The sequence below is a fragment of the Neltuma alba genome, unplaced genomic scaffold, assembly GCF_004799145.2.
Source record: "Neltuma alba isolate B1F8T4 unplaced genomic scaffold, ASM479914v2 tig00011593_pilon, whole genome shotgun sequence".
NCBI classification, from domain to species: Eukaryota; Viridiplantae; Streptophyta; class Magnoliopsida; order Fabales; family Fabaceae; genus Neltuma; species Neltuma alba.
In genome coordinates this window covers 43,892-62,725 of record NW_021636245.1, presented here as the reverse complement: position 1 = coordinate 62,725, position 18,834 = coordinate 43,892, and the positions used below count along the sequence as shown (strand labels likewise).

General features: G+C 34.9%; 2 protein-coding genes across 2 annotated transcripts; one reads left to right on the top strand and one right to left on the bottom strand.

Annotated features, from left to right (window-relative positions):
* The first annotated feature begins 305 nt into the window (after positions 1 to 305).
* On the top strand, positions 306 to 3,912 carry LOC114715492 (mediator of RNA polymerase II transcription subunit 7a). Its single transcript, XM_028900361.1, has 6 exons — positions 306 to 420; positions 873 to 1,037; positions 1,655 to 1,724; positions 2,381 to 2,547; positions 2,662 to 2,735; positions 3,519 to 3,912. Exons 2-6 carry the CDS (start codon positions 903 to 905, stop codon positions 3,577 to 3,579), a joined length of 507 nt encoding a protein of 168 aa, XP_028756194.1. The 5' UTR covers positions 306 to 420; positions 873 to 902; the 3' UTR covers positions 3,580 to 3,912.
* Positions 3,913 to 7,714: 3,802 nt separating this feature from the next.
* Positions 7,715 to 13,491, bottom strand: LOC114715504 (NADP-dependent malic enzyme). The gene is made up of 20 exons (XM_028900373.1): positions 13,201 to 13,491; positions 12,630 to 12,907; positions 12,001 to 12,121; positions 11,836 to 11,910; positions 11,406 to 11,557; positions 11,164 to 11,269; positions 11,019 to 11,084; positions 10,683 to 10,778; positions 10,517 to 10,588; positions 10,339 to 10,422; positions 10,158 to 10,256; positions 9,964 to 10,011; positions 9,822 to 9,875; positions 9,637 to 9,735; positions 9,431 to 9,520; positions 9,257 to 9,334; positions 8,878 to 8,952; positions 8,676 to 8,766; positions 8,227 to 8,355; positions 7,715 to 8,103 (listed from the first exon to the last, which is right to left on the bottom strand). Exons 1-20 carry the CDS (start codon positions 13,228 to 13,230, stop codon positions 8,015 to 8,017), a joined length of 1,932 nt encoding a protein of 643 aa, XP_028756206.1. The 5' UTR covers positions 13,231 to 13,491; the 3' UTR covers positions 7,715 to 8,014.
* Between the last annotated feature and the right edge of the window lie 5,343 nt (positions 13,492 to 18,834).

Below are 18,834 nucleotides of genomic sequence, written 5' to 3'. Positions count from 1 at the left end.
ATAAATATAAATAATTTAAGGTAATTTATTTAATTTTATCAATTAAAGGGTCAAAACAAAAAAATCAAACAAATTTTAAAATGGAAATTATGAGTAAAAACACAGGATCAAGTTTGGGCTAATAGAGGTGGACCATATTCGGCGGAATATAAAAATAGGGGAGTCTGTTTGACTAAAGGGCCTCACTTGTATAAATGGAACAGAGGTAACAGCTCTTATGGATCCCAAGGACCGTATCAGATGAAATTGGGCCTATCAGGGCCCACTACAAAAAGGAACAAATTGGCGCCCGTGTGACTGGGTCTGCATCTCTGCCTCTCGTTGTTCTCCGTCCTTCTCCTGGGCTCCGGGTTCGCCGTCGAGCATCTCAGATCTCAACCTGAGTTCGTGAGTTCGTGTTATTTTGGCTCCAGCCCCCAGGTTCGCCTCTCCTCTAAGTTTGATTTCACTTTCTGATATTTGTTTTGTGATTGGTGCTTGAGATTTGGCCCTTGACTGGCATCCATGAGCTCTGGGTGTTTAATTTTCGCGCTCTGTGACTACTACTGGTTTGCTAGTTTGCTGTGAATAATCTGAGTAATTGTTTTAGAGCAATATGAGTATCTGATTATAATCTGAGTATAATGTATTTGTTTTAGAATAGTCTGTTGCTTTCTGGTTTGCTTGTCTGAACATCTTATTTCGGTTACACAACCTATCAGACTGGTGATTCTGATAATAATGCTCATGGGAGTTTGCTCCTACCCTCAAGCTCCCGCTTTGGGCTGTGAATTTCTTGTTGCCATTTCACTCCTCTGTCTCTTCCATGATTTGATTCAGAGAGCAAAACTGTTATTATGCTTGACTAAATTTGGTTATATTTACATTTTCAGTGCTCAGGGTTCTATTAGGAAGACCTTGCTATGGCAACAGCAACATACCCGCCACCGCCACCCTATTACAGACTCTACAAAGATTATTTACGAGACCCTAAATCAGCTCCAGAACCTCCCCCTCCTATAGAAGGGACTTATGTTTGTTTCGGAGGCAATTACACTGTAAGAATTCCTGCTCTTTGTGCGATTTTGATTCTTGGAAAGTCTTTTTCTGCCTCCACAAATATAGTTGGCATTTTAACTCTTCAAGTTGTGGTGGGATGTTAAATTGTCTTATACTCCCGCTGCTACCAAATATAAGAAATAATTTGCTAATATTCCTTCTTATCAAATAAAAGGAATATTGCAGAGGTCAATGAATATTTAATGCTCTTTTTCCAAAAATGCCCTGGAATACTCTTTATTTTCCCATGTAACTGTAGACTACAACTCAGCTGCTTTAATGGTGGGCAAAACAAGGGAGAAAAATATTTCAGGCACCCAACTGCTTTTAATCATGTTTATTGATATGTTTGTATCAGTATGCTTGTTCCTTATATTTGTTAATGGAGGGAGTATTTATCTGCTTATTTTGAAGGCTTTTAAAGTTGAACTGCATTCTTGGAAACCTTCCTTATTTCTACTTGCTTTCACTACGATTTTTTTTGGGGGATCTAAAGCTTTTGCTACAGTTGGAATACAGTTTTTGATATATTCCATTTGTTTTCTTTTGCATTTCTGTGCGTGAATCTTATTGGAATGGTAACATCTCACATTAATTTCTTCAATAATTTTTGTAGACTGATGACACTCTACCAAGTTTGGAAGAGCAGGGAGTGCGCCAACTCTATCCTAAGGGCCCTCATGTTGGTAGGCTATATTCTGCCTCACTTTTATTCAGTTTGACTATGTTACCAAACCACCATAGAGATTATTAGAAATAGATTCAGTTGTATAATAATATGTTTACCTTACCCACCATATAGTATGTTTGTATGGGACAGTCATCAATTGTCAAGAATTTATGATGTCCAAGTGTCATGAGTAATTCTATGGTACTAACTTAAGTGAATTGATCTTCTCCAAAAATTACTACTACCTCCGGTTCATAATATAAGAGTTAATTGGAAATTCAATTTGGTCCTAAATATAAAACCCCAATTCACTTTGTCTTCAATATTTATCCATTTTGCACTCTAATAATCTCTATAGTGACTGCACATATTAAGCAGTTACTATCAAAGAATAATTCAAACGCATATGTTAATAAGGGTATTTTAGAAAAGATAATATCTATTTATTACAAATAACTAATTTAACTAATTTTTTTAATATTTGTAAATTAGTTATTTAACTTTTATATTAAGGACCGGAGGGAGTACTAATTTTAGATTAGGAAATGATGTGAGATTTGAACCAGTATGAGAAAGAGATTGGTTTTGATGGGCTTTTATGGTTCCTGTTTTGCTGTTTACTTGTTAGAAACTGTAGTTTTCTACCTAATAGAAGTTAATCACATTCTGTAGATTATAAGAAGGAGCTGAGATCACTTAACGGAGACTTGCAGCTTCACATTTTGGAGCTTGCTGATATTCTCATTGAGAGACCATCACAATATGCGAGAAGAGTAGAAGAAATATCTCTCGTATTCAAGAACTTGCATCACCTTCTAAATTCACTGCGCCCCCATCAGGTTCTAAATATAATTTTCTACATATGTACATATAGTTGCCTCCAGACATGCTGTTGATGGTTTACTGATATTTTGGGAATATTGTTAATTATATTTTTGTATTTCAATCTATAGGCAAGAGCAACATTGATTCACATTTTAGAACTTCAAATACAACGCCGTAAACAAGCAGTGGAGGACATAAAGAGGTATATATGTTCTATAAGCTTTTAATTGCATATGAACCTAAGGAAGTTTGCTTTCTTGTTTTATCATATTTAATATTGTGCTATAGCAGATTGATATTTGTTTAGTCTGTAAGTTTGATTTGAATTATTTTTAAAACAAGCGTCTTGACATCTGCTTATTTCCTTGTTCCTGTCCCAAAACAACACTTTTTTTTTTTTCGTTTCTTAAGGAGACAACTAAAGCTAGCATTAGAATGATAGCCCGTAACAGTAGTTCTTGTGGTGCTTATTCTGGATTCTGGATAATCTGTTTCGTTCTCCTATGTGAGGAAGCTCTTCCAAAAGCAGGCTACTCTCCCTTGTGACTTGACTCGCAAATAGATCACCTTAAATGCTGTGCGTGCGCATACGAAATATCGGACTGATCTGAATATTCACTAGAGATTAAACTGAACTGATACATCTAGATATATAGTCGTCAACTTATTCTAGCTATCAGAATATGGTTCAACTATATGAGGCCCATGGCCTAGTCCAATTCTCGTAAGATGTACACTAGCATGTTATTATTAGCTTCTTTTTTTTTTTTTTGGGGTGAGCGGGGGTGTGTCAATAACACGTTATAGTTAAGAGAACTGGTTTTTGGTTTTGTTGTTGTTACTGGGGAGGCAGACGGGTTGGTTAATAGACTAGTAACTTTGTTTTACCTTGGCAGGTACTTGCTTATAGCGGTTTTCTAAGTATACTAATGTCATTAATCTTTGCTAATACAATTTTTAAATGTATCGTATCTATTTATTTCAGACGGAGAGAGGAAGCACGGAGACTTCTTAATGAGGCCCTAACAACACTAGATGGCAATTAGAGCTTCATTCTATATCTTTGCTTCGGAAGACTACTACTGTGTTTTCATTCGGTCTCAAGTTCTCCCTCGTGCAAATTCAGTGCTTCTCACGCACCTGTTTGCTGGAGGCTCCATAATGTAATTGTCGCTTCATCCGAGGTTGTCTTGAAATATATATATATATATATATATATTCAACTACTGTAGAATCTGCCTCATTTTTGTATAGGAAAAAATGGATTTCTCATTTTAAAACTCTTTTCAGATGTTTGTGGTCTTTTGTCTGAATGTAGAGAATGGCGATCTTGTGTTTGGAATAGCATTAGTCAATGCCCACGACAACACATAAATGCCTTGTCGGAAAATGATTGTGTGTACCTAACAATCCCATAAAGTAAACCGAGAAATAAGGTAGACAAATACAGAAAATTAAGGAAAATTTGTAAAGGTTTTTAAAGTCAATATCTTATGGTGATTTACCCTTATTTTTGGACTGTTTTTCATTCGAATTTGTACATCAGTTTTTGAAGAGGGTTAAAGTATAAATTTACTTTAAAAGTTTTCATTTAAGAGTGTTGGGTATTTAAAAAAAAATTTGGTACAAGTTTTTAGTGTAAATTTTGCTCTGAAAAAAACTCTATACTTTTGGGTGAAAACTTTTAAAATAAATTTACACTTTAACTTTTTTTAACATATATTATCGATGTAAATAAGTTTTTACACAGGCATCACATTGGGACAAAATATTTGTATTCACTTCATTTTTAGTTTTTAATTTTATATTCTTTCACTAAAGAATAACAGAACCGAAGCAAATCAATAATATCCTCTCCTCCATCCTAACAAGAGAGGAAGAGAGCTTTGGATCATGGGAATTTATGTCTCGCACATGTCCGACTTTGGATCCTACAACTACAAGATCTAAAAGGGGGTTTTTTTTTTTTTAATTGATGTGTTATACACAATAAAAAAAACCAAAATACTATAATTTTAAAATATTTATCAGTATGTTATACTTAAAATTGTTCTTGATAAGAACGATTTTCAAATTGCATACAGTTGTTTTTGTCAAGAACGATTTATATGTTATCTGATAAAAAGTGAAATCATTCTTTACCTGAATGATTTCATTTTTTGAGTGCAATATTCCCACATATGAATCCCTTTACGATTTCCTTCCCAATGCAAATATTCACTTCTCTTATTTGTCAACTCAACTCATCCTCCCCATGCAAACCCGTGAAGCTACAGTAAAGGTACTTGTTTTTATATATTCTACTTCTTCAACTTTAGTTTTTTGCTTCCTCTTATGGCCAGTGACCCGAGCAAGATGACCATGATTTTTCTTCTACTCCTTCCTTTCCTACTTCTCATCCTAATTTCCTCTTCCACATCCGATGACATTGCCGTTTCCTGGGGGCAGACTATTGACGAAGGCAATCTTACGGAGACATGTGCAACTGGAAGATACTCTTGCGTACTATTTAGCTTCCTTTCGAGCTTTGGGGATGGCCAGACCCCTCAACTCAACCTCGCAGGTCACTGCACCCGCAAATTGCTGGCTGAAAGTGGACGAACGGAGGAAAATGTGTCCGCGGGGAGCAATCGTTGTTGATTTGCATGGATGGATGTGGCCATAAAATGAGAAGAAGTTCACTTTTCTTCTTCTTCCTCTCTGTGGTTTATTTGATCCACTTTCATTGTTCTTTTGTTTTTTTCTTTCTTGGTGAACAAAGAAAATAAACAAACTACTACCGACTAGAACAACTTAACTGTAAAACTTACTAAACCATCAAGGTCTTCTTTCAGTGTCTGGAGCATTCCATCTGGAGGTGACTGCCATTTCATCTTTATTTCATTCTGATTCAAACTCATCAAGGCCATTTTATCAGCGCAGTGATTACCTTCTCGGTAAACATGGGTTATTTATACTTGCCACTCTAAGCATAGCATTTGCTGGATTCTAGAAAAGGTGTGGTAGTTTCCCTCAATATTTCTATTATTCTTGATTGCCTCCACAAACATTTCTGCATCACATTCCACTTCGATTTTCTTGAATCCCATTTGCCGGCAAACTTCCAATCCTTCCAATATACCTCTCGCTTGTCCCTCAATGCACTACATTCTGGTCGTAAGGAGAAGCCTCCTAGCCATTCACCGCAGTCTTCCCTTATTTCTCCTCCATATCCATTGTCGCCATTTGTAGTTCCAGTACCATCTGCGTTAAGTTTACATCATCCAATTTTGGTTAACTCCATTTAACTCCCTTGTCCTTTGCCTCGTTTTTTCCCCATAAACCATCCCCCCATATGTGAAGGTAGTTCTCCAGGTAGCCTTTGATCACCTTCTCCGGCTTGATGGGTAGCTCGAAGTTTTGACTGTGTACCCATTGGTTTCTCCATTTCCAAATTTGCCAACATCCCACTGCGAATAACGCAGCCCATAATATCTTCTCAGTGAAGTTCTCCTTACGGTGGATGTTTTTCTGCACCCATCTCGTCCAATTATTTCCAAAGAAGTTGATTCTTTCTTGAATAGGCACTAATAGCTTCCAAATAAAGGTTGTATAAGGACAGTCTCTCAATGTATGCAATGTAGTCTATATCCCCCTATTGCAAATTGGACACCACCCTTGATCTCTGTCCCACTTGGCCGTAAGCTCTTTCATTTGTATTCTTTTATGTAGGACTCGCCACATAAATACTCTTACCCTCTCTGGTATTTTTAGTTTCCATATCTGGCTCCATTGGTTTCTTCCTCCACTCGACCTTATGCCTTTTAACCATTTATAAGCACTTGTTGTCGAAAATTTCCCATTACTCGTAACTTTCCATCTGTATTCCTCCTCTACTCATTGACTTCGTGTTCTTCCTATCTCTATGTTTTCTGTAAACTGCTCCCACATCTTGCCCATTTCCTTCCACACTGTTGAGTCTGATTTTTTCACTACTAATTGATCCCCCATGCTTCTCTCTCTTCCATATTTTCATTGGAGAACCTGGACCCAGAGCAAATATTTTTAATATTATTATGTAATTATCAATACTTTCCTTTAATTATTTAGTCATGATTTTTCTTTCAAATGATTGTTAAATCATTATACTAATCATTCTATTTTTATTTATTTGGAGAGAAGGTGATAAGTCATTCTTCAGGTGAAATTTTGAAATTATTCACCAGAAGGACGATTACTTCACATACATTAATGCTTGATTCTAAAAAAAATCGTTTACCAGAAAACCGACTTTGAAAACTGTTCACCTAAAGAACAATTTTAAATATAGCACAACAGTAAATACTTTTGAAATTATAGCATTTTGGTTTTTTTTTTAACTATATGTAGCATTTAGGTAAAAAAAAAAAAAAAAAGCCTCTAAAAGCCTTTCTCGAAGCATGATTAAAAATTACAAGTGAAGATGAGTCAGTAAGTGAACTAAGTAGACTTCTTTTTATATAAAAAATACTACCTCCAGTCCTAATTATAAGATATAATCAAGACCTTATAATTAGAACTGGAGTTAGTACTTCTTTGGCTTGATTCAGAAAATTCTCTTTGAAAACTATAAAAACTGAGGAATAATGTTAAAACTAACAGATATGGAGCGGAGCTTCTCATAAACAATGCTGGTTAAATTTACACTCAGTTATTTAGAAATTTCAGGCTTGGTTCCTTCAAAATCATTCAATAAGATAGAAGAAATTGATAAAGGAAAATACTTAGCTCAATTCCCGCATTCACATTTATTACGTCATGTGTAGTTTTTTTTTTTATGAGTTTATAATTTAATAATATCTTAAAAATAAAACATGTCCTTCAAAGCCTTGACATAATAAACACTGGGAACTTAACATAACTATCAGTATTGTCCATTATCCTTCTTTTATCATATAAATATTTCCGCTGATTATTAACGTGAAGCCCCCAGGCCCCCAAGGTAGCATCTTGCAGACAGAGATGCAGCTTATGCTCAAGTCTTTGTCATCGATAGTCTGTTACAAGACTTGTTAGCGTTCTTAGCCTTCCGATTAAAACGCAAAATGACAATCTTCCTGATTTTAGTATTCCTCCCTTTCTCTTCACTATTCATACAAACCAAATTCAGGCTTTGGTGTTTTCTCCATCAAGCTATACACCAGACTGGCTTGCAAATGGATGATCACACAAATACTTAAAAAGGCTCTTTGAGATGTGCTTCATTTTTGCAAATTTGAACACGTAATGGTACAACTACACAACATTTTTTAGGCTATGACTAATTCACTGTAGTCCAATTACAACTACCAGCACCCAACTAGTTACTTACCCAAGACTCACCCAATTACTTGTACCAACAGAACATGAATTAGGGCATTTTCTGAGTCAAAAAAGGAAAAAAAAAAAAAAAAACCAAAAAATGACAGTATAATGATTTCATGATCAAACCAAGAAATGAGGAAGTCCTAATGTGTTGTGGCTTTACCGATAGCCACGATATAGCGGGGAATACATACAGCTCTCAGCATGCTTCACCAAATCTTTGGGTTGAGGAAGGCGGGTGGCCAGGCCTGACACAAACGAAAATTCAATTACCGATTATCTAATTATCTAAATACAGGAAGGCTTCATGAGCCATGAGATGTTAGTTCCAAATTAGCAATGAAAAATTGGGGAAGAAAAAAGAGGCTCACCGAGCTCATAAGCCTTGGCAGCAACATTAGCAGCTATGTGTGCTGAAATCTTTCTGATGTCAGAGAAGGGTGGGAATATGAGCCCTTTGTCAAAGTTCTCTTGGGTCACTTGCGCAGCTAAGGCTTCCGCTGTTGAAACAAATGCAAATTGTAAATCATTAAATTTGTTTCACCAAACAAACTAAAATTAAGGAGAATTCCAAAGAATCAAGTTTAATTGTCAAAAAGCAAGAGAAAAAAGCTGTCAGCAGCTTTCGAATTTGACTTAGACTTTCATGGAGTTTCTTCAATTAAAATGTTGGTGCAAATATTACATTTCAGAAAACAATCAAAAGTCATAACGAGGACTAGGAGAGATTAAAATAGAGGAAGAATTCTTGTGAGTTTCAAAATTAGAATGCTTAAAGCTATGGATCAGTTGTGGCAGTTCAAGTTTCCTGTGCACTTACAGGCTGCCAGGAGCAGGTCTTCATGCACTCGGATTGTCCCAGACATTATTAAGCCCAGACCAAATCCAGGAAAGATGTAAGCGTTATTGGCCTGATACACATGGAGGAGGGAGGATCACAAATTAGTCCTAATTTCTTGTGCCAATGTTTAGTACGTAGTACACGAATAAATACTCTAGAGGATAGGGCTAGAGTTTAGGACCTGGCCAGGCACAAACACTTTTCCCTCGTACTCAACAGGAGGAAATGGGCTCCCGCTAGCAAATACAGCACGCCCCTGACAGCACATGGATAAGGAACCCAAAAAAGAGCAGTCAATAATGGTCATTATGAGAAAAAAACTTAAGGTGAAGTATGGTGTTTGTTTTAGATCTTTAATAGACAAATGTCGTTATCTTTTTTACTGTACAGTATAACATGATTGCATTGCTGAAGAGACGTCATCCACCTTTTTTGTTTACAGGAGAACCAAATAATAAACGTTCGAGGAAATTCACTCAAGTCTTTCCCTTTAATTATACGAATTGATAAGAAGAAGAAAAGGTTCTTCTGAAAAGATACTAACTGCATCTTCAAATTACCTTGCTCCATTTATATGCTTCTTCAGCAGTACATTCTGACTGAGATGTTGGATTGGAAAGAGAAAATATAATGGGTCTCTGCAATCATTATCATACAAAGCACATTGTTAGCCAGCTTAAGCGGAAATAAAAACCCCTAAAAAATAGATTAATGGACTGATTAAGAAACTACACCTTATTAATGGTGGCCATAGCTTCAACAACCTCTTTCGTGAAGGTTTTCCCTCGTCCAGATGTTCCAATCAACACTGTTGGCTTAATTTGCTGAGACAATAAGATTGGAAATGTAAGAATTCAAACCTTCTTCCTGTACATTTTCAGGCGTGCACAAGCACGTGCGTGAGCAAGTGAAAGAGTAGAGAAAGAATTGCTGGGCGTACATTCACAGCATCTAATAGATTTTTAACAGGCTCATGGTCATGAGCCCACGGTTTCTTAAAATGTTGGAGCGAATCTTTTCTGGAACTAACAATCAATCCCTGAAACAGTATAACAGAACATTATTCAGCCGGAAGATGAAAATTAAGCTTTACGGGGCAAAGCTGCAGAGAGGGTTATAAACAACCTTTGAGTCAACCAACCAAATGTTCTTGCGCACTTCCTCAAGTGGGGCATTTGTCTGCATAATCAATGGCAATTGCTCAACAAATCTAAATTAATACATGCAATGCTCAAACCACGGCAGCATTCTAAAAGTGACCATCAACCTGTTTAGAAATTTCAAGTGCTATGAGTTCAGCTATTCCAGTGCCAGCCTGCAATCACCAGCCAATATAACTCAGCCATGAAGACATGATACTCTTTAATTTCTCCTCGAGATCAGGAAAATTATTAAACTTGTCTTTCCATCTCTGAGAACCAAATAAGAAAGAAAAATGATCTTATAATCATGTGGACATACCTCTCCAGCACCAAGGAATAAGAATCTGTGGTCAGCTAAATTTCCTCCAACTACTTTCAGAGAAGCAACTAATCCAGCAAGGACCACTGATGCTGTCCCCTGGAGTGAATTAAAGATCATATATTAAGAGATATTATCATCGAAGTGCCCAAATTCATTACTCAAGACAAGAATTTCTTACCTGAATATCGTCATTAAATACAAGATGAGTTGAACTGTATTTTTCAAGTAGATCAAATGCATTGTGGTTTGCAAAGTCTTCAAACTGAAACAAAAGGCACAACAGTTTCAGGAAATTTTTAGTAAGTTTTGAAGTCCAAGAGACCACAGAAATAATGTCTTCGGTCATGGCCTAGTACCTGGATGAGGACCTTTTCCCCATAATTTTGCTTGACAGCTGTCATAAATTCATGGATAAGTTCAGCATATTCCTGCAAGCAGAAAAGTTGAAGCAATATGAATACTAAGAAAAAAAATGGATAACCTAAATGCTCTGGATTAAAAATGAATAAATGAATCACGAACCTGTCCAGTTGCTCGTCTTTGCTTAAGCCCAATATATAACTCGTCATTTAACAAGGTTTCATTGTTCGTACCCACATCAATGGTAATGGGCAGGCACTGAGGCAAACAGAACACAAGATGGTATCATAGTTATTAAAATAAATGTATAACAAATATATATGTGTGTATAAATAAGCTCAAGAAGAAAAGCTCAATTAAATGCTGACACTCTTGGGATCATAATAAACACTCGCGAATTTAAGCTGCCCAAGCAAATAATATAAATCGTGACAAATCAAGTTCACCAATATATTCCTCATCAATACCGAACAAGTCAAGTGGACATGAAATACTTACAGCGGAGGGACGGACTCCTCCAAGTGCCGTATATAAAGAAAGTTTCCCCACTGGTATTCCCATTCCCTGAGAGAGGTTACGTTATTAGATTTTATGCTTCCCTATATCATAAATTATATATGTAAATTACTATCGTAGAAGTTACCTGACAACCAAGATCTCCGAGACCCAAGATCCGCTCTCCATCAGTTACAACAATCACTTGAATGTCCCTCTGAGGCCAATTCCTTAGAACTTCAAGAACCCTCCCCCTTTAACGGCCCAAAAGAAGGAATAGTTATCGTCAGGAACAAATGAGAAAGTATTCTAACTATGCAAACACTTTCCTCAGGACATTGCTGACAAAGAGCGCTTAAGCAGGAAAAAAGTAATCTAAGTCAAACTTACTTTTCTTTGAGACTGATATAAAGGCCTTGAGGACGCATAAAGATGCTACCATACTTCTGGCAAGCTTCTCCTACAGTTGGAGTATAGACAACTGGAAGTAACTCCTCAACATGGTCAATAAGAAGTTTGTAAAACAGCCTTTCATTTCGCTCCTGAAACAAATATAAAATATGAAGCTTTGATCGCAATTCCATAACAAATCTAATGTGCAGACACTTTCCTCACAATATGCAAAACAGTCCTCGCAGCCAAAAGCCATTTAAAGTTTCAGTGCGAGATTTCAGGAGTTATCATCAAAATCCATAATTACATATTTTGTCAGATTGCAGTTCACAGAAAAATTAAAATCCTTCTGATGATACAAGAACAAACTTTTACGTGCAGAAGCAGACAAAAATATTGCTTTATTAAATTATTTTTACAAGTGCACCTGAAGATCCATCATTGCCATGTACTTCTGCAACGGAACCTGATATTGACGTATATGTCGGATCATTTTCTTCACCTGAACAATAAAATGACAGTCAGTTTGAACTGATGTCATAAAGAAAACATAAACAGAAGTCATTCAGAAGTATTTCCATGCATTGATCACCTGCGTATCTTGAGAAATAGTTGTTGGAGGCAGAAGACCACGCAAGTAGTGGGCATCCCTCTCTTTCTCGGTAAAGGCAAGCCCTTTGTTGTGGTGTGGATCTCGCAACAAAGTATATCCACTGCCCAATAAAAAAAAGACACTACTAAGCATAGGGTATCATATCTAGGACATCATGTTCAACCAACACAAATCACAGGAAACAGCCTCAAAAGAAAGAAACCAATCCAAACACTCAAACAGAAAAGGAGGGGCCAAATAAGAAAACTGCTTGATATAAAGTCGTACAGTAGAGATGCATGCCTGTCAAATGAACTAAAATAAAAAAACAATGAAACCTTTCAATCAAAGAACATGAAACAGAACCCCGAAATGTAAATAAGATAATGGACAAAACAAAAAGCAGAATATACAGATCACTGAGTTCGAAGAAATTAAAATAATCAAGTTGCTAGAAAATTATACCCAAAAAGAAATCGTTTTTTCCCCCTTTTCGTTAGATCAAGACCTTTCAATCAAATACCCATTACCCGAATTCAGAAGCGACCACATACTCGTCTAGATTTTATCTAAATTCATATATATTGAGTTCTATAATAGGTATTTATCAAAATGAGTCAATATGAGACCTAGCAACAGAGAGACTCCAAGGCGTAACGAACTGGTCCTCTGTGGCTCTATCTTCGCCATACGTGTCCTGAACGCCGCCGCCAACGGTAGGTTTGCCGTTCACGTCGACCACCACAGAATCATCTTTAATTCCATTCAACTTGGTCTCCACAGCCACGCTGGCATTTCGGTCATTTGACCGGCTGCTTTGAGCCATACATACTATCCTCGGAGCACCTGAACATCTTCTCTGGGCATCAGAGAAGTTACTGCAAGACCCACCTACTCCTGTGTTGCTCTGCATCGAAATTGCTCAGTGACAGGACAAATTCTCAGTACACAGATAGACAAATCACTTAATATAAATAAAAAAGGACAAAAATTAGTTCTTGATCGCTGAAGAGAGGACCCAGAAACATTGGTTTCATTTACCGACTTTAGGTTCTTGTTATATTAAAAGTAGAAGAGAAGACAATCAATTTCTGATTAATCAACAGGAAATGCCAAATCCCAGAAATGCAAGATAGCAAATAGTCTTGAGCTTCAGATCAAAGAGACGAAATATGTTTCAAAATCCTCAGTTCAACTTACCAGGAAGCTGCTGCTATTAGAAGAGATCATGATGGCCGCTGAAGAAATGTGAGTCGTACTTATGAACGCTGCTATAGTACAGAGAGAAAGAAGAACCGAGAGGAGACTAAAATACAAGAGAATGAGCAAAGACAGGGCCTTTATAAGCTCGCAGAATTCTCTTCACCCTTTGTTTTTCTGTCTCTCCCTTCCTCTCTCTCCTTCTTTGCCTTGCTTTGTGATTGAAGCTTCCTGGAGAGACAGGAGAGATCAGAAATGGGAAAAGATGAGAATGGTGGTTCCTTCTCGCCTCTCTCCCAACAATAAAAAGGGTGCCAGTTTGCGTCCTTTCCCCCTCTTATTACCAAAGTGCCATGGACGTCAAAATCTGTGGGGCCCTCTTTAATACAGTTGCAAGATAATTTATTTATTTATTCCTAATAATTAATTAAAAAAATTACGCCGTTTTCTTACTTTTTTCCCTGGGCAATTTTTTAACATTAAGCAATCGAATAGAAAATTGAGAAGTAAATATGAACAAATCCATTTCATTTTAAACGTTGGAATCATTATTAAATATATGAGTCAAAATATGATATACATTAATCTTTTAGAAACAGATTTTAAAAAATTGACATAAAAAGTAGATGATAAGACTTGAAAGTCATCTTATTCAGAACTTATATTGCATCTTATTTTTAATATAAATGTAATACAATTTATAGTATAAAAATAAATTATATATAGAAAATCAAAGATAATAAATAGTCAGAAAAATCATTTTACAAGTATCTATAATTTTTTCTTAATTTTTAGTTTGATAATTATATACATTTTATTTTTAATTAAATACTGTAATTTTATTTTGTTAATATTGTTAATCATGTGTAAAAGTTAAAATTACAATATTTAATTAAAAAAATATACATATACCAAATTAAAAATGATGAAAAACCATAAATACTAAATGATTTCCCTCGTATAAGTGAAGTAACAGGCAACACAAACAAAGAAGGGAAAATGACAATAAAATACCACCTGAATTCCAAAAAGACAAATAAGGGACCTGAATAAGCAAAATGACAAATAGGGTACTGGGTACCAATTTGGAATATAGATTTTCGGCCAAAAGACCAAATTGCTCTGATTGTCTCTGAACATTGAGCAGTGTATTCGTGCGATAGAGAAAGGGAGAAACTGATTTCCTTCTACGAAACTAAATCCAAGTTCCTGCAGTCACCAAAAAGGATTTTTCGAAATCACGTTGCCGTCGTCGTAGGAGTAGATTGCCATCGTTGAATTTGGTTACCATCGCTGAAATACATTGCCCTGTCTGAAATAACTTGTACCCCCTGAAATTGTCGTCGTCGAAGAGGTCGCTGAAGTATTTGAATTATTCATGAGTGAGTAGAAGTTGATGGCGGGATTTGGATTATTCATTTTTGTGGCTGTTTCATGGTGAAATAGGAACAGGATTATTGCATTTGAGGGTTCGTATTCAGTATTTGGTGAATGATGAAGCAGAAATCAGAAAATAGTCGCAAGCAATTACGTAATGTAATTGCTGTCATATGTTTGCTGGTTTTTGGTAAATCCCATTCCGTGAATGGTAAATCCCATTCCGTGAATGGTAAATTTTAATATACATGTAGTTAATTATGAAACTTAATAGTTCAATGTTTATTGTGATGTACTTCAGGTGCACGTTCACTGAATGATTTATTTATGCTTACAAGTTGCTCTTCCGGTGAAAACAGGTTTACAAAACCCATTGAAGAAGTGGTCACTTTCACTATAAAAGTTGTAAATCTCACTGTGTGTTTTGTAAAATTCAGTGTGAAATTTTATTGGTTTTTAGAAACAAGTTGCTCATCCCCTGAAAAGAGGTTGCAAAACCCATTTAAGAAGTGATCATTTTCACTAAGAAAGTTGTAAATCTCACTACATGTTTTGTAAAATTCAGCATATAATTTTATTGGTTTTTATAAACAAGTTGCCAATCCCTTGAAAACATGTTGCAAAACCCATTGAAGAAGTGATCATTTTCACTATGAAAGTTGTAAATCTCACTATGTGTTTTGTCAAATTCAGCGTGAAATTTTATTGATTTTTATAAACAAGTTGCTCATCCCCTGAAAAGAAGTTGCAAAATTCATTTAAGAAGTGGTAATTTTCATTACAAAAGTTGTAAATATTACTCTATGTTTTGTAAAATTCAGCATAGAATTTTATTGGTTTTTAGAAACAAGTTGCCAATCCCTTGAAAACATGTTACAAAACCTATTGAAGAAGTGATCATTTTCACTACGAAAGTTGTAAATCTCACTATGTGTTTTGTCAAATTTAGTATGAAATTTATTAGTTTTTTAGAAACAAGTTACCCATCCCCTGAAAACAAGTTGCAAAACCCATTGAATAAGTGGTCATTTTTACTATGGAAGTTGTAAATCCCACTATACGTTTTGTCAAATTTAGCGTGAAATTTTATTAGTTTTTACAAACAAGTTGTTTATCTCTTGAAAACAGGTTGCAAAACCCATTAACAAAGTAGTCACTTTCACTACAAAAGTTGTAAATCACAATATGTATTTTGTAAAATTCATAATTAACTACATGTATAGTGAAATTTACCATTCACGTAATGAGATTTACCAAAAACCAGCAGGCATATGACAGCAGTTACGTTACGTAATTGCTTGCCATTGTTTTCTGATTTTCGCTTCATCTTTCCCACAGGTTCATCTTTTCCACAGCTTCACATTCTCTGAAAATGGTTTTATGCGAAGAACAGAGACAGAACCAAATTTTAAGCTGTGGGAACCCATCGAAAATCAGCGTCTTCCTCTCTCCTTCCTCTCTTCCCGATTTCATCAGTGTCTTCCTTCTCTCTCCTTCCCGTATTTCATCAGTGTCTTCCTCTCTCCTTCCTCTCACTTCAGACAGGGCATTTTGGTCTTTTGGCCAAAAATCTGAATTCCAGATTGGTACCCAGTCCCCTATATGTCATTTTGCTTATTCAGGTGCCTTATTTGTCTTTTTGAAATTCAGGTGGTATTTTATTGTCATTTTCCCAACAAAGAATTCACCTATCGTAAAAGTTTTTTGTTTTTCTTTTTTTGTATTCAATGATTCATTACGTCGGGGATGTTCAGCCAAGTGTGGTAACCATTATATATTGACATGTGCCCAACGTAATGGAGGGAATGATAGTATGTTGGGAGGCTCATGGTTAGATGTGTGTGACCGTATTTTTGATCGTTGGATCAATGTTTGGCAGTAGCTTCGTGATTTACAAAGAGGGTGATGTCTGGATCCGATCCAAGTGTCATGAAATTAATGAGTCTGAGTATTGACTATTGGGAGAGACTCGCATCCACTTGACAAGTAATCCTCGGTCCACCGTCTTTGTATTTTCCTGCATTTCATTCCTGGCATTTCTCTAACTATTATCCCTATATTATTTAATAAATTATTAAAAAATAATTAATTGACAATTTAGCATTAAAAATTTAACAACATATATGAATTAAAATTTATTTTTTATCAGAATAATTTCATTTTTTTCCAATATAGAGGCCCTGACAAAAAAAGTATTTTAAATTTTTTTATTAATTTTGGGTAAATATTTCTGTTGAACATTTTGGGAAATTACCCTTTGTCATTTATATCTGAACTATATATATGTACACACACATTATCTTAAAGTTCATGTGAATATTTGGGACCATTTTTTGGGCACTTCAAAAATAAGAAGAAGTTTGACGACACAAAGAACAAAATTCAACTTTAATCCTAATATATGGCCAAATCAATTTTTATATTATTTGAGTATGGTGAAGAAGCTTTCATCGTTTTGTTTGTTAAAATCAATCAAACATACTACCTCCGTTACTTAATATAAGACCTTATTTAAATTTTATTTTAATCCTAAATATAAGATCCCAATCTATTTTGTCTCTTATATTTATATTTTTTTTTTCAAAGTAGTCTTTCTAACAATAGTAGTTTTAGCCAATACACTTGATTAGCAAGGATATTTTAGGAAAAACAACAGATATTTATTACAAATAACTAACTTAATTTTTTTTCTTAATTTCTTTAAATTAGTCAACTAGTTCTTATAATTAGGATCGGAAGTAGTATCTTATTAGAAATTTTTACCCTTTTTTTGTTTTCTTAAATCAATTTTGATTTTGTTGTTGGCCCCAAAAAAAACCTCTTTTTATTACATGTATTAAAATTTAGAAAATTTGAAGGCAGGTGTGATTTATGTTCTTCACTTTTTCTGGCTATTTTCTTTCGGCGGCCCTATTTAGTGGGGAAAATTTAAGAGAGACGTAAATTAAAATCTCCTAAAGCGACATAATATGTTATTCTGTTTAAAAAATTTCTTTTATCATCTACAATCTACATTTCAACTCGTTGGCCGGAAAATAAAAATTCTGCATTTCAACTTGCATGCTACATATCTTGCAAAAAAATTAAAAAGCATACTATATTTATAAATGCAACTAACTACAACTACAACAAAACGTAAGGCAATATTTAGTACGTAAAGTATTTTAGAACAGAAAACGGAGAATGAACCAAAAAGAAAACGAAATAGATGCATGCCATTTTTTTTTAAATTACATTTTCTTTTACTAAATTATTATACAAAAGAATTGTAGAAGCAAGAAAATGTTTCACAATAAGCACGCCTTAGGCATGATCAAGGTAATTTATTCACAACAGTGTGGAAGAGTCTAGTCTACTCTAATAAAACATGTTAGTCCCTTACAATGTGATGAACTAAAATTTGAATCGTCGTTTGGAGAGATACCCAAATTTAATAACCTGTGCTTAGCAAAGAAAAATTTATTTATATATTATTTAGACCGAGTGAGAAATTGCATAAAAACAGATAAGATAATAAATGTATTAATATAAAATATGAAATTTAGAATAAATTATAATGTTCATAATTTACGAAAAAAATTAGGGAAGGGACTGAGAAAATGAGGGAAGGGGTAGGTGAAGGATGGAAGAGAATTGCATCTAAAAAAAAAATTGCATCTAAAAAAAAAGGATGGAAGAGAAGCACAAAGCTAGGGCCTGGAGTGTGGGTAATTACAATGGTTAGCTAAATTAGGTCACCTCGATTTATGCGTATAAGTTTCTTTCATCTCACTCTTTTCCTATTTTATTGATTTGGAATTGGAATTGTTTACCGAAACCAACACAAAAAATAGAATTGGAATCAGAATTGAGGCAATTCAGTTTGCTTATAAATATGCAAATATAACCCATAAATATGAAAATTTTAGGATTTATTTTTATTTAATTTTCTTACCTAAAGCAACTTGAACCTTATGAATAATTTTTATTATTCTTTTTAATTGTAATTAGAAATGAATTAAAAATTCAGGGAGTTTGGGTTGTGGTTTCTTGATGGTCTAAGTAATTGACTGGATTTGAGTTGTAACACAATTAAATTAAAAGGGAGCATAGTCAGATATGACAAAGCACATAGTGTGTGCGACCATCATTGACCCTTAAATTAAGATTAAGACATTAAAAATTACTAATAATGGCAACCCTTCTTCGTATTGAGTTAGTGCTCTTATATGCCTCCAATATTTTGTCTATTTGGATCTATGTATAAATATTTCTTAT

What these genes read in the sequence shown, in the direction of transcription:
- LOC114715492 (XM_028900361.1), top strand. Translation starts at nt 903, where the DNA reads ATGGCAACAGCAACATACCCGCCACCGCCACCCTATTACAGACTCTAC. An exon ending in GTTTCGGAGGCAATTACACT is followed by an intron (nt 1,038 to 1,654) that starts GTAAGAATTCCT and finishes TAATTTTTGTAG; the next exon opens with ACTGATGACACTCTACCAAG. An exon ending in ATTCACTGCGCCCCCATCAG is followed by an intron (nt 2,548 to 2,661) that starts GTTCTAAATATA and finishes TTCAATCTATAG; the next exon opens with GCAAGAGCAACATTGATTCA.
- LOC114715504 (XM_028900373.1), bottom strand. Translation starts at nt 13,230, where the DNA reads ATGATCTCTTCTAATAGCAGCAGCTTCCTG. An exon ending in TATTCCTTGGTGCTGGAGAG is followed by an intron (nt 10,012 to 10,157) that starts GTATGTCCACAT and finishes TGGTGATTGCAG; the next exon opens with GCTGGCACTGGAATAGCTGA. An exon ending in AAGTGTTTGTGCCTGGCCAG is followed by an intron (nt 8,767 to 8,877) that starts GTCCTAAACTCT and finishes CATGTGTATCAG; the next exon opens with GCCAATAACGCTTACATCTT.